General features: G+C 45.4%; 1 protein-coding gene across 1 annotated transcript in view; it reads left to right on the top strand.

Annotated features, from left to right (window-relative positions):
• Positions 1-255: 255 nt before the first annotated feature.
• LOC141096363 (uncharacterized) overlaps positions 256-15,957 on the top strand; it is a 60,743-nt gene continuing 45,041 nt past the window's right edge. The window contains exons 1-3 of the mRNA XM_073582918.1: positions 256-273; positions 1,206-1,290; positions 4,104-4,227. Of these exons, the coding sequence (XP_073439019.1) occupies positions 256-273; positions 1,206-1,290; positions 4,104-4,227 (227 nt within the window). The remainder of the gene's footprint in view (positions 274-1,205; positions 1,291-4,103; positions 4,228-15,957) is intronic.

Consider the following 15,957-nt stretch of genomic DNA (forward strand, 5'->3'; position numbering starts at 1 on the left):
TCAGTGATCACAGCGCAGTAAATAGGTAAGCCACTGTAAAGCTACTTTGAAATCTGTCAGTAAGATCACCCCCAAAACTGCACATATGAGCATGCAGGTCTTTGACGTCCGAGCTACAGCTGATCTCTGACTTCCCCTGCATGTTCAATCCATACCAAGACAGGGCCAGTGACGCCAGCGCTGATTGGGTGCCGGGGTCACATGTCACAACACTTGCATGAGAGCCCCGGGAGAAGGAGTGCTGACAAAGGGAAAATGGCGCTAGCACGGGAGGTGAGTACAAGCTTTTTTTACTTTATTAGGGCTAAGAATGGGGTAGCAAGTTTCAGAAATGGAATCTGCAAGTGTCAGATATATATGGCATATACTGTTTGTATCCAAGCTGGGACCTCTCCATAAAAGAATGGAATTCGGCCTTCTACTAAATGTGATTTATACACTCCGAGAATTGTATATACCGATGGTGTCACCAACCTTCATCAGAAATACACATCCACGTATACATAGTAACATAGTAACATAGTTTTGAAGGGTGAAGGAAGACCTTATGTCCATCTAGTTCAGCCTATTTTTAGTGCAGCTGTTCTGCAATGTTGATCCTGGGGAAGGCAAAAAACCCACAGAGTAGAAGCCAATTTTCTCCATAGGGAAAAAAATTCCTTCCCCTAAGCTGGGTCAACCATCTACCTATAATATTCTGTTATTTGTAACCTTCTATACTGTTACTCACAAGAAAAGCATCCATTCCTTTCTTAAATTCATTCAGTGAGTTGGCCATCACCACTTCCTCAGGAAGAGAATTCCAGAGCCTCACTGCTCTTACCATGAAGAACCCTCTTCTATACTGGTGCAGAAATTGTCTTTCCTCCAAATGAAGAGAATGCCCCCTTGTTCTTGTCACAGTCCTTGGTTTACGAGAGCGGGAACCCAGTATTTAGTTTAGATACGTAGTAGGTTAGGTGCTGCATCCATCGACAGAACAGTAAATCACAGAGTTTTAAAAACCTGACATGTCGCATCCAGCAAATGTGGCATCCTATAGCGGTGCCATATAGTGCACATAACCTTCAGGAAATGTTACTTGTGCTATAATGGAAAAGCAAACTGGTTAATCTAGCAAACTTCATTTGTATAAATGAAAACATCATGTGCTCATTTCTATCTATATACGTCATCTAGAATAATTGTTTTTCAGTACAAATCAGCTGGGCAGACTGGAAGCTACTGTAGTCTCTAATGACGCTGTTCCTCTTATTCTAAGCAGTCAATCCTGTAAACTGAAGGTTCATGGTAAGTCAATGCAATATTTCATATTTAGGGGTGGTGAATATTTCTGATGTTACAATACAAACTATAAAAAGATTTAAAGCAAGTTCACATGTGGCAGATTTGTTGCAGAAATGTTTGCCACTATGAGGCAGAAACAATCCTTAAGGCTCATTCAGACGTCTGCGGATTCCGGTCCTACCTCGGACCGCAATGCATGGACTGGCCGCGGGTCCCCTGACCCTAGTGTGACAGCCTCACAGAAATACATGAAGCTGTCATGCTCAGGGTGGAAGACCCTCATCCAGTCCATTCATTAGTGGTCCATGCTCGGACCAATTGTTACGGACGTCTGAATGAGCCATTAAAGTGGATGGAACTGGTTTTAATTCACAGAAATGTCTGCGACAAATTAGCCAAGTGTGAATATAAACTTGGGCTGCTTTTATTTAAGTGGTGTGCTTTAGTTTTAGGCCACATTCACACTATCAGTATTTGGTCAGTATTTTACCTCGGTATTTGTAAGCCAAAACCAGGAGTGGAACAATCAGAGGAAAAGTATAATAGAAATGTGGCGCCTCTGAGGCTCAGTCGCCACAGAGGTACTGCACCTCCTCCTGAGGTGTGGTATCCCACTATCCTGGTAAGGTGGAAGCTCCCAACCACGCTCCAACACCTGCACCCCACACCACAAAGTAGTGTAGCAAAGCACCTTCAGCGGCTCTCTGCTTGGAGTGTAGCAAAGCACCCATTGGTGGCTCCCTGCTTGGAACACAAAACGTGCTGGGAGGTGGGTGGAGTTAGTTTACATTACAAGGAGCGGGAAGAGTTTAGGACGACAGTCCGAAGTCAGTTAGAAGTCAGTTGATTAGAGAGCTGGAGAGAAGAAGATCCCCGGAGAGAGGGATAGATGGATGGAAGTGCTGCAGCAGATCCTAGTGACCTGGGTCTGCTGACACGGGAAAGGAAGAGAGAGAGCAACATAGACTGAAAGCCTGATTCTCCATAGAAAGAAAGGATTAGTACGGAACGTGAGGAGTAAAAGAGAAGAGGACGTGGGTTAGAGGAGAACCCTTCCTAGAAGTTCTAAGCGCAAGGCCGGGGCCCGGTCCCCGAGGTTGTATGGATACTAATGGTCCTGCAGCAGACAGCGGAGGAATAGAAGTAGTGACCACTTTATTCCCACACAAGACTTGGGAGCACAACAGCAACTGGATAGTGAGCCGGGACTTAGTAGCAAGGAGTCCCCGAAGCAGGCTACAGCTGTCTGCCGTACAAGTAGAGTTCATAGGAACCTCAGACAGGAGGAACACCAGTGTAACTCAGTAGTAGGAGTACTTCATCTAAAGGCGCTATAGAGGAGACGTTCAGAAAGGCACATGTTGGCGGAGTGTTGGAAAGGAGTATTCTATCTGGCCTGGAGGTTGACTGAGTCCCTAACCCGGAGGACACGGCACGGAGGCAGGCACCTGTTTGCACAACAGACTGTGAGTAAAGCTTTGGAACTGCATGCTCTGGTGTCCTCCACTTATTCCTGCGCCAACCTGCCCAGCACTGCTACATCCCATGCGCCTGATACTACACCATCTAAGTGTCACTTCACCTACACTGCCCTGGGACTACAGCCCTGCCTGTGGAGGGCTATAACATCACTGCTGCACCACACCATCTGTCCCAGAGGATCTGTCTGCAGCGTCGGCTTACATCTTCATTGCCGAACACCACAGGTGGCGTCACGAACTATTCATTTTCACTACATTTCACCATTCAATCTCCCTTTTACTTGGGCGCCCAGGGCCACGGACCAGGTCACCGCTGCTGTGACATTCCTATCTGAGAGACCAGCCCGGTACCGAGTACCCCACAGCCCTGGGAGGGCGACCCAGACACATCACCACTTCTGTATTTATCACCCACTCCTGGTTTTGGCTTACAAATACTGAGGTAAAATACTGACCAAATACTGAACGTGTGACTGTGACCTTAAACATTGACTGGACAACATATGCGTACCTGCTTGGGGTTTATGTAAGTCCAAACCGAACGTGGTTGTTTTGAGGTGGATCAAGCCATTCTTGAGGCATTCTTGAGGGACAAGGTTTTGGAGGAGGAGTTAAACATCTGCAGAAATATTGGCAACTATACACATATGACATGATGTCACTAGGAACATGATGTCACTAGGAATATGATGTCGTCTTGCCTTTTCACAACAAGAGGTAGCAGAGACCACCTTAGAGCTTAGCAAAATTGGACAAAGTATTATGACAGAAACTTTATTAATTTTACATGGTAGGTCAATTTAAAAGTTGTCCAAGTTAGCAAAATGCAGGAAACATACAATATAATAAATTGAGCTCTACTCACCTTCTCTAACACCCCCGGCTCTAGTGCAGGGGTTTAGGTCACTCAGGTCTGTTATTAGCGGTGGCAGTAGTCAGGTTACATTGGATGTATCCTGAGTCCTGACACACTTCTCATGATGTCCTACTCCGGTCACCAGACCTCTGCAGTCAGTCAGAGAATTCAGCAGCCAGGTAACTGTAGAATGGCTTCTTATACAGGCAGACACCTGCAGAGCGGCAAGCACTGGAGCAAGGAAGTATCAATCATATGATTATAGCTTCTTATTACACATTTCAAAACTTTTCTCTCAGAAAAAAACCCTTGCAGATACAGAGCTTTTTTTGCTGTTACAATTTAGTTTTTTTTAGTAAAACCTCCATTTATGAAAAACTGTTTATGAGTTCATGAAGTAAAATCATTTACTGTTGAGCAGAACACATTTTAAGCATCCTTTTTATATCCTTTTATTAACATTAACATACATTTTTTAGGTTCTTTTTCCCAGGAGGAGTGTCCTGAAGACTGGATAATTGCAAAACATTCAGGGTTTGATGAAAAAAGAGAAATTACAACAAAACTAAAGAAAGATATTGAAGAGAGTCCTCAACATCTCAGGTATTTTCATGTAATAATTTCCCCTATCCTGGTTTAATGACCTCCATCATGGACCCCTTCCTGGTATAATGTCCCCTTATCCTATAATAATGTCCACAATCCTGGGTGCCATCCTGGCATAATGACCCCCATTCTGGTATAATTACTTCCATCCTGGACCCCTTCATTGCATAATGGCCCTCATTCTATAATAATGTCTTCCATCCTGGGACCCTTCCTGATATAATGACAGCCTTCCTGGACGCCTTTATGGTATAATGACCCCCATCCTGGACCCCATTCTGATATAATGTCCTCCATTGTGGGTCCTTGCCTGGTATGATGTCCATTCTGTTTTCCAAAACACACAAATAAAAAAAGGAAATGAATTTATATCTGTATCAAAAGAAACAGCAGAAATAAGGACGGCACAGCTGTTACCATGACTTGTCAGGTGGTGTGTGGCATACGGAGCGCTGGTATCTGGCAGCTTCGGGTGCTGACCTGGAATTCCACAACGCAGTATTCATCCAAAAGTGGAGAAAGAAGGTCGCACTCAACGAGCTGATGAAATATGTGGCAGATTTACTGGCACATGAACAACATGTCGGCCAGAGATTAGATGTGAGGAGTGGAGAAACAGCTGACAACGGCCGTTTCACGCTATCCAAGCGCTCCAACGGGTCATAGTGTGGAAGGAAGTGACGGGTTCATAATGAAATCACATCACCTGGTTCCTCCTCCTTCCACCGCTGTTGCTTAAACAATGTGAATACATACACAATTAAAAACATACGACAATTGTTCACAATACATAAAACCACATACACAAAATATATCCAAATATATCAAAAGCATAGAATCTGGAGAAAGAGAAGAATGAAGAAGAAAAAAAATGATGGAAACATCTTATCATTCCATAGCAATGATTACATGAATCTAACAATCATTATTATCATAACTGGACTCCAAAAGCAAAATGGGAAAAATACCACAGATGAAATAAATATTTCACAACAATATCAAAAGTATTATATAAGTACCAAGCTCATGTGTATATCAAGATTTTTTTTACATACAAAAAAAATAAATATATATATTGTGAGGTGCCAAGGGGAGAGGTACTAGAAAACAGGTATATTTCTCCCCGTTTCTTTTCATATGTCTCCCTGTACTGATGATGAAGCCAGTTTATTTCACTGTAATCCAGTCCTGGTTTCCTTAGTGATCAGCATGGAAAGGACTGGTAGTTCCCCCTCCACTTATTCAATCCAGGTTTTGGTTTCCTGACTGGTCCAGCTGATATAATCAGGAGGAGCTGGGATCTCTCAGTCTATCTCGTCTGCTGAGCTGGGAGCTGACACAGTAAGATTACATGGACTTCTTTGCTGTTATATAGGTTTATTTTGTAGTTAGCCTGCTATTGTTAGTTGGTGGCCAGACGGCCTTAGATGTTTTATTTCATGTTTGGCATGTGTAACATTGAATAACAAGTGTGCACAATAAATATGCCGTGTCCATATTCATGTGGAACTTGCTAGTCTGCTGAAGTGACTTCATAGCCACACGCTTGTGCCAAAGCAAAGATCCCAGCTGAGCTATCTTTTCCTCTTCGCCACGACAGCACCCACTGAGAGAGGGGATCCGCCCCCGGAACAGGAAACCTACAGAGAGATAAATGGGGCGGTCCCCCTCGCTCCCTCAGTTTGGTTTCCTGTTCCTGGATAGGAACCCGCAGAAGAGGATTCCTGGTCTGGTAGCCGCCTGCGTGCAGAATATGAGCAGCAGGGGCCCCAGGACTGGAGGCAGCATCGGGCGGAGAGGTGTATGTCCCCCCCCCACAGCTGGTAATGCAGGTGAGGCCAGAGGTGACAGTGGTGCCAAGGCTCACTAGGGGAGAGGGACATGGCTATACCCCCCCGAGGGGGCAGGCGCATTACAAAGTGCCATATGGGCATACTGGGCCGCACGCCCCCCCGAGGCAGAAGAGCTCGAGCGCTGTGCTGAGCAGTGCCACCGGGAATCGTACCTGCAGCAGGGGTTAATGGACCAGGACCCCGTGGATGGCGGGGCGCAGATGTGCGGTGAGCAGCGCCGGCCGTGCGACCAAGCGTTCCCCAGGTGAGGCAACCCGGAAGTGGTAGAGGACTTCCGGGGTCAGGACAGCAGGCAGAGACCGCGGGACAGCGCCCGCGCATGCGCAGTGAGAGAAAAAAAAAAAAATGGTGGACAAAAAAAAAAAAAAAAATAGAGTGGAGCAGCTATAGCGAGGCTTTAAAAGGAAGCCACAGACACAGCGCTAGTGCGCAGTCATGTCGTCCTTAGATGACCCAGCTTCGCTCCCGTTAGGTCAGCCAGTGGAATCCCCACATGGCAGTAGACAGAGCAGCGTTACTAGGAGAAGCAATAGCACCAGGAAAAGTGGCAGTTCCAGGAAGGAATCTAGTGGTCCTTCCAGGCAGGATGAGCCCTTAGAGAAAAAACGCAAAGAGAAGAAATCGTCCCATGCCTCGCCTCAGCCTGGATCGCGGACACCGCAGCCGGTAGTTACTGACGAGACTCACGGGTGAGTGTTTTTGGTCAGAATAAATAATTGATGGCCTTCTTTTCTGGTCCATACCCCTTTAGGCTAAAAGAACGGAGAAGGCGAAACATAGAGAGTGTGCCTTATGTTCTCAGCCCCTCCCAGACGGCCACCCTAAGAGATTATGCCAATCCTGTATTGAGGAGGCCTTACAGGAGGAATCCTCATGGAAAAAGGAGGATATCCAGGCAATGATAAGAGAGGAGCTACGGGCCTTAGGCGGTACCAGTAGTTTGGGGGGCCACTCCTCTGTGAGAGAAATGTGTTCGCCAAGAGGAGGAGTCTCACTGGCGTCAAAGTCGCCATCAGAAACCAGGGATCTAGATTCCGATAAGTCCCAGGAATACCTTTCCTCAGAGGACGAGGACCAGACGTGCTTCCCCACGGACAGTGTCAGTAATTTAGTGAAGTCTGTCCGGAATACCATGGGGTTGCCAGAGAGTAAGGACCCCAAGACCCCTCAAGACATAATGTTTGCCGGCATTTCCCGTAGAAAGGTCCGGGCATTCCCAGTGGTCCCAGCTGTAAAAGAGCTAGTGAAAAGGGAGTGGGAGAAACAAGGTCAGAGAACCTTCCTCCCCTTAACGTCAAAGCGTAAGTATCCCTTTGACGATGAGGACTTAACAGCCTGGTCGAGAGCCCCCAAGGTGGATGCGGCAGTGGCCTCTACTTCTCGTAGATCCTCCTTACCGGTAGAGGATTCGGGAACTTTGGCTGATTCTTTGGATCGTAAAACCGATACATTCCTTAAAAGATCCTGGGAAGCATGCACGGCAGCCTTTAAGCCCGCAATAGCAGCCACGTGCACGGCTAGATCAATGTTGGTGTGGCTGAATGACTTAGAGGACAATATTAAGAATGGAGTAGCTAGAAACAGACTCCTTTCCTCTATGCCCCTCATTAAGGGAGCAGCGGCTTTCCTCTCCGAATCCTCCGCAGACTCCCTCCGGTTATCGGCTAGAGCGGCAGGACTGACCAATGCTGGCAGGCGGGCCTTATGGTTGAAGGGGTGGAAAGGAGACACACAAACAAAAACTAGACTGTGTGCTATACCCTGCCAGGGTAAGTACCTGTTTGGCACAGAACTGGATGAGATTTTGACAAAAGCGGGGGAGAGGAAGAAGGGTTTTCCTAACCCGTATGTTCCGTTCAACAGGAGGGCCTACAGGAAGCCGCCATTTGGCAAAAAGAAGGACTTTAGGCCCCAGGACCGCTGGGGAAATAAAGACCCCAAACAAAGGGGCAACCTATTCGGCAAACGTCCCTTCAGGGGAGACAGATCCCGATAAAACCATTACACCGGTAGGTGGCAGGCTATTGAAGTTCAGCCGCCAATGGGAGAAGGTGACATCAAACCCATGGGCCATAGATATTGTGTCATCAGGCCTAAAATTAGAATTTGTTCAGCATCCACCGAACTCCTTCCTATTGACTTCTATGAAGTCCGGGACACAGCAGGAAGCACTGGAGATGGAGATTGCAGTACTGCTAACTAAACAGGTCCTGGTAGAGGTCCCAGAGGACGAAATAGGAATGGGCTTTTATTCTCCTCTATTTTTAGTCCCAAAACCAGATGGCTCTTTTAGGACCATAATAAATTTAAAGAAGCTTAATACCTTCTTAAAGCTGAGGTCATTTAAGATGGAGTCGATAAAGTCTGCAATAAAACTTTTGTTCCCCAGGTGTTATATGGCAGTCTTGGACCTAAAGGACGCCTGTTACCATCTCCCCATATATCGGGGGCACCAGAGGTTCCTGCGGGTAGCAGTCTGGTTCAGAGGTCGGATTCAGCATTACCAGTTTGCGGCAATGCCATTCGGGCTATCCATGGCTCCTCGGGTATTTACAAAATTGATGCTGGAGGTGATGTCGTATGCAAGGCTTAATGACACCCTAGTGATCCCTTACTTGGACGACCTACTCATAGTAGGAAAGTCTGTTTCACAGTGCGAAGCCAGAATAACTAAGATTATCTCATCCCTAAAAATACTAGGCTGGCTAATTAACTGGGAGAAATCTAGGCTAGAACCAGTAACCTGTCAGAGGTTTCTAGGCCTACAAGTAGACTCCGTGGCTGAGGAGTGTTTTCTGCCGCACGCCAAAGTGATATCCATAATCAATAAGATACGGAATACTACAGGAAAACCGGTAATATCATTAAGACAGGGTATGTCCTTTCTGGGGTCCTTGATATCATGCATTCCAGCGGTGCAATGGGCCCAGTTCCACTCCAGAGAACTACAGTGGGCTATTCTGCAGGAAACAGATAGACTGCAGGGGTGGTTAGAGGGGAAGATGTCCCTATCGCCCGAGGTGGTTGAATCCCTAAGATGGTGGTTAAATCCTTCCAATTTATCGAAGGGGGTGCAATGGTGGGTGACTCCCTCCAAAATACTCACCACGGATGCAAGCCCCTTAGGTTGGGGGGCCCACCTAGAGGAGCACATGGTACAAGGCTGGTGGCGTAATGATGAAATAGAGTTCTCCTCTAATGTAAAGGAGCTAACAGCAATTTTCTATGCGATATCCCATTTTCTCCCGCAGTTAAGGGGCACCCACGTAAGAATCCAGACAGACAATACCACCGCAGTGGCCTATATAAACCGACAAGGAGGCACGCGGTCAGTGCCACTGATGTCTATCGCGGGAAAGATCCTGGAAATAGAATCATAGAATCATAGAATCATAGAATCATAGAATCGTAGAGTTGGAAGGGACCTCCTGGGCCATCTGGTCCAACCCCCTGCTCAAAGCAGGATTCGCTAAATCATCCCAGTCAGATGTCTGTCCAGCCTCTGTTTGAAGACTTCCATTGAAGGAGAACTCACCACTTCTCGTGGCAGCCTGTTCCACTCATTGATCACTCTAACTGTCAAAAAGTTTTTTCTAATATCTAATCTGTGTCTCCTCCCATTCAGTTTCATCCCATTGCTTCTAGTCTTTCCTTGTGCAAATGAGAATAAAGTTGATCCTTCTACAATGTGACAGCCCTTTAGATATTTGTAGACAGCTATTAAGTCTCCTCTCAGTCTTCTCTTTTGCAAACTAAACATTCCCAAATCCTGCAACCTTTCCTCATAAGACAGGGTTTGCAGACCGGTCACCATTCTGGTCGCTCTTTTCTGAACTTGCTCCAGTTTGTTGATGTCTTTTTTAAAATGTGGTGCCCAAAACTGGACACAATATTCCAGATGAGGTCTGACCAAAGAGGAGTAGAGGGAAATAATGACTTCACGTGATCTAGACTGTATGCTTCTGTTAATACATCCTAGAATTGCATTTGCCTTTTTTGCTGCTGCATCACACTGTTGACTCATATTCAGTCTGTGATCTATTAGTATACCCAAGTCTTTTTCACATGTGCTGTCACTTAGCCCTATTCCTCCCATTCTATATATGTTTTTTCCATTTTTATTGCCCAGATGTAGTACTTTGCATTTCTCCCTGTTAAAAACCATTCTGTTAGTTGCTGCCCACTTCTCCAGTTTATTTAAATCTTTTTGAATCCTCTCTCTCTCTTCTCTAGTATTAGCTATCCCTCCTAGCTTTGTGTCATCAGCAAATTTAATCAGTTTACCCTCAATTCCTTCATCTAAATCGTTGATAAAGATGTTGAACAATACAGGGCCCAGGACAGAGCCCTGTGGTACCCCACTTGAGACATTCTTCCAACTGGATGTGCAGCCATTTACGACCACTCTTTGGGTCCGATCACTAAGCCAGTTATGAATCCACCTAACAGTTGCCTTGTCCATTCCATACTTAATCATTTTTTCAATAAGGATTGTATGAGAGACTTTGTCAAATGCTTTGCTGAAGTCAAGATATACTATATCTACAGCATTTCCTTGATCCACCCAATCAGTGATACCGTCATAGAAGGAAATTAAGTTAGTCTGACATGACTTATTAGTTACAAACCCATGCTGACTCTGTTTAATCACTTCATTCTTATCCAGGTATTGACATACATGTTGTTTAATAATTTGTTCAAAGATCTTTCCTGGTATAGAAGTCAGACTCACCGGCCTATAGTTACCTGGGTCCACCTTCTTCCCCTTTTTGAAGATAGGAACAACATTTGCTCTTCTCCAGTCTTCTGGCACTTCTCCTGTTCTCCAAGAATTTTCAAAGATTATAGAGAGGGGTTCAAAAATTTCTTCTGCTATCTCCTTCAGTACTCTGGGGTGTAATTCATCTGGACCTGGAGACTTGAATTCATTTAGGCTAGCTAAGTGTTTCCTCACTATCTTTCTGTTTATAGATATCCTGGATTCTTCTATTCCCTTAATAGGACAGTGAATAACAGTTGATGTTACATTTCCTTTCTGAGAGAAAACAGATGCAAAATAGGAATTTAAAAGTTCAGCCTTCTCAACATCCTGTCTTACCATTTCATCATTTTCATCCTGTAAAAATCCTATAGCATCTTTGACTTTTCTTTTACTTTTGACATATCCCCAAAATCCTTTATTATTGCTTTTGACATCTCTTGCAAGCCTCAATTCATTTTCAGCTTTAGATAATATGATTTGTGCCCTGCAGGTTCTGCAGACAGCATTATATTCTTCTTTAGATATGCCTCCCTCTTTCCATTTTATAAACATTTTTTTCTTCCTTTTTAGCATGTGCTTAAGTTCTGTGTTCATCCATCCTGGTTTCCTTAACTGCTTCCTATTCTTCCCTCTTTTCGGAATTGTTAACAACTGTGCTTTGAGAATTTCATTTTTCAAGATTTCCCATCCTTCCTGGACATTTTTGTCTTTAAGGATATCCAGCCATTGGATCCCTCCAATTCTCTTTCTGAATCCCTTAAAATCTGCCTTTCTGAAATCTAACCTTGATGTCTGAGTCTTCACAGGTCTTCCGCCTCTAGTTATCCAAAATTCTAAAATAGCATGGTCGCTACCTCCTAGGGTCCCAGCCACTTTTACCTCCTCAACCATTTCCTCCCTGTTTATAAGGATTAGATCCAAGGTAGCAGTTCCCCTTGTTTTCTCCCTTACCTTTTGGAAGATAAAGTTGTCAGCAAGAGAGGATAAGAATTTCCTTGACCTGTTAGTTTTGCCTGAGAGAGATTCCCAACAAATGTCTGGATAGTTGAAATCTCCCATGACAACTATGTCATATTTTTTGGAGAACTTGGCCATTTGATGCATAAAGAGTTCATCCATAGCTTCAGCTTGCACAGGCGGCCTGTAGTAAATGCCTACAATGGTGTCCTTTCCATTGTTCTGTCCTTGTATTCTTACCCAAACAGTTTCCACAGAACTCCCAGTCTCTGAAGCTTCAATCTCTGTGCAGATATACGCGTTTCTAACATACAATGCGACACCCCCTCCTCGTTTATCAAGTCTGTTTCTTGCAAATAAGTTGTATCCTTCTAGTCTTGTATTCCAATCATGTGTATTGTCCCACCAAGTTTCAGTGATTCCAATGACATCATATTTCTTTTCCTGTGTTAGTAGTTCCAATTCTCCTTGTTTGTTGCCCATGCTTTGTGCATTAGTATAGAAACATTTTAGTTTGTGATTGGTTTCTCTTTCTCCAATATTTTTATTAATTAGATTCTTTCGTCTTTGTTCTTCCTTTCCACTTCTAATAGCAGAGTTCTCAATAGCATTTGTCAGGTGTATGGCTTTTTCTGGTCTTTTGCTTCCCTTCCCATGTTGTTCTAGTTTAAAGCTCTCCTTACAAGTGTAGCAAGGCGACTTCCAAATACATGTTTTCCAGTCTTCGTAAGGTGCACCCCATCTCTAGCAAGTAGTCCATCGTATAAGTAGTTCACTCCGTGATCCAGAAATCCAAATCGTTGCTGACGGCACCATCGACGTAGCCAGTTATTCACCTGCAGAATCTTATTCCACCTCCTTGTTCCATGGCCATCCACTGGGAGGATGGAAGAGAAGACCACCTGCGCTCCCAGTTCTTTCACTTTCTTGCCTAAGTCTTCAAAGTCTCTGCAGATGGTTTCCAGGTCGTTTCTTGCAGTGTCATTTGTCCCCACATGTAGTAGCAGGAATGGGTAGTCATCTGTAGGTCTGAAGAGTCCTGATATCCTGTCAGACACATCTTTAATTTTTGCACCTGGAAGACAACACATTTCTCTTGAAGTTATATCCGGTCTGCAGATAGCGGCCTCAGTTCCTCTCAACAGGGAATCCCCCATGACCACCACTCTCCGTTTCTTCTTCACAACATTTTTCTTTCTCCATCCAGGAGGACTCTGAAGGCGTACAAGGTTGCTGCTTGTTGGCAAAGTCTTATCCTGATGTATTTCTTCATTGTTTTCCTGCGTGAGAGCCTGGTACTGGTTTCTGAGCAGTATGGGTGCTGACTGCCTCCTGATCCTCCTGCTTCTCTGGGTCACATGTCTCCATTCCTCTGTTTCTTCAGGTGCACTTCGAATTTCTTCTCTTTCTGTAACATGAAGAGATAATTCTGCTCTGTCCAAGAACTCTTCACCTTCCTTAATGATCTTCAACGTAGCTAACCTCTCTTCGAGATTTTGCAACTTTTCCTCCAACAGGGACACAAGCTTGCATTTGTGGCATGTGAAGTTTGGCTTTTCCACTGGTAAGTCTGTGAACATGTAGCAAGAAATGCAGCTCACCAAATGGCTCCTGGCCTCTTCCATCTTGAGATTTCTTAAAAACGATGAAAGATGAGCCCAATTCCTCTTTTCAGCTGCAACGGCCAAAACCCAGTGATCGTTGAGCTCGCGGAGACTCTTCACTTATCCCAGAAGGCACTGGGAATATGCAAATGATCTCCTCAAGACTCTTCCCCTGGTTTTCCGATTTCCTCTTTTCAGCTGCAACGGCCAAAACCCAGTGATCGTTGAGCTCGCGGAGACTCTTCACTTATCCCAGAAGGCACTGGGAATATGCAAATGATCTCCTCAAGACTCTTCCCCTGGTTTAGCCGAGGTACATCTTCTCTCCTTGTCAGCACTCCATATAAGAGGAGTAGACAACTCCCGAGCAGACTATCTCAGTCGCCAAGCCCTATATCAGGGCGAGTGGGTCCTCAGCAGGCACGTCTTCGAAATGATAGCGTCAGAATGGGGCAGACCAGAGTTAGACCTATTCGTGACCAGAGCCAACAGGCGCGTAAGAAGGTTTGCTTCACTCTACAGGTCAGACAACCCGGACATTCTAGATGCCCTCCAAGCACCCTGGACATTCCAGCTAGCCTATGCCTTCCCTCCAATGGTTCTACTACCAACAGTAGTCAGGAAGATAAGGCAGGAGAGGGCGAGGGTCATCTTGATAGCCCCATTTTGGCCCAAGAGGCCGTGGTTTTCATGGCTGAGAGCCATGTCAGTAACCGGCCCGTGGATCCTGCCGCTGCACCAGAATCTTCTCTCGCAGGGACCCTGCTACCATCCACAGGCCAAAGCCCTTCACCTAGCGGCCTGGAATTTGAAAGGGAGCTACTAAGGCAGAAAGGTTTCTCAAAGAACCTAATCAATACCCTGCTGCAAAGTAGGAAAGAATCCACAACGAAAATATATGCTAAAGTGTGGAGGAAGTTCCTGGCCTTTCACCCAGCAAAGCTAGCCGGGGAAATACCTATTACGGCCATTCTAGAATTTCTGCAGAGAGGCCGAGAATTAAGGCTCTCGGTTAGCACTCTAAAGGTCCATGTGTCAGCCCTAGGAGCCCTATTTAACTATAACGTGGCAGCAAATAGATGGGTAACCCGTTTCATCTCGGCTTGTCAACGCTCGGAACCGGTGCATATTCCTCAGTTACCAGCATGGAACCTTACTCTAGTTTTGGATGCTTTCACTCAGGCACCATTTGAGCCCATAAACACAGCATCAATTAAGTGCCTCTCTTTAAAAACTGCCACGCTAGTAGCCTTAGTATCAGCTAGAAGAGTGAGTGACCTTCACGCTCTGTCAGTAGACCCTCCATTCCTGTCAATAACACGAGACAGTCTGATTTTAAAGACAGACCCGTCCTACCTTCCAAAACGGGCAACGAAATTCCATAGATCTCAGGAGATATACCTACCTTCCTTCTATGAGAACCCGTCAACACAAGACGAGGTGAAATATCACACTTTAGATGTGAAAAGAGTAGTGCTAGCCTACCTAGATAGGACCAGTCCCTGGAGGCAGAGTAGGTCTCTTTTTGTCTCCTTCCAGGGCAACAGGAAGGGGTCTGCGGTTACATCAGGCACGATATCCAGATGGATTAGAGATGCGATCACAATGGCATACTTGGCAAAAGGAGAAGACCCTCCACTGGGGATTAAGGCGCACTCTACTAGAGCCATATCATCCTCCTGGGCCGAGAGAGCAAATGTCCCAATTGAACAAATATGTAAGGCTGCAACCTGGTCTTCTCCATCTACCTTCTATAGTCACTATAGACTAGATTTGTCCTCTACCGAGGATCTAACCTTTGGTAGATCAGTCCTTAACACGGTGTGCCCTCCCAAGTGATTATCTCTGAAAATCTCTCAGTGGGTGCTGTCGTGGTGAAGAGGAAAAACCGGATTACTTACCGGTAATACTCTTTTATAGAGTCCACGACAGCACCCGCTCACTTCCCTCCCGTATAAATTTTTCACACATGGGTCTCCTTGGTGGTGGAGATTATGAGTTAAGTTAGATATGTGATTATACTTAGTAAACATAAAAAAAAAAAAAAAAAAAAAAAGCTACATAGGGGTAAGATAGATGAATCGCCCAAACAAATTGACTAAAACATGTATGGCGGTTCCTCTGTTGTTCTCGGTAACACGAACTGAGGGAGCGAGGGGGACCGCCCCATTTATCTCTCTGTAGGTTTCCTGTTCCGGGGGCGGATCCCCTCTCTCAGTGGGAGCTGTCGTGGACTCTACAAAAGAGTATTACCGGTAAGTAATCCGGTTATTCCCCACAAATGGTGTTTCGAATGCGGGCACTTGTGGCTGCTGGACTGTGACTGCAGAGAAAACGCTGTGTATGTCCTGGCTGAAAGCTTCTGCGCTTTTGAAGAGCCAAGAGTCCAGTAATATGGAGGAACTAGTGAAGCAGTTATTGCAAGCAAATGTGCAACAACAGCAGACTAATATTTGCTTCCAGAAGGCTCTGGAGCAGCAACACCAGATGCAGCAAGAGCAGTTGGAGGCAATAAAACAGGCATTGGTTCGGCAACCCCGAGATGAGGGAG

The sequence above is a fragment of the Dendrobates tinctorius genome, unplaced genomic scaffold (genome assembly GCF_039654945.1).
Source record: "Dendrobates tinctorius isolate UK_male_01 unplaced genomic scaffold, ASM3965494v1 ptg000074l, whole genome shotgun sequence".
NCBI lineage: Eukaryota > Metazoa > Chordata > Amphibia > Anura > Dendrobatidae > Dendrobates > Dendrobates tinctorius.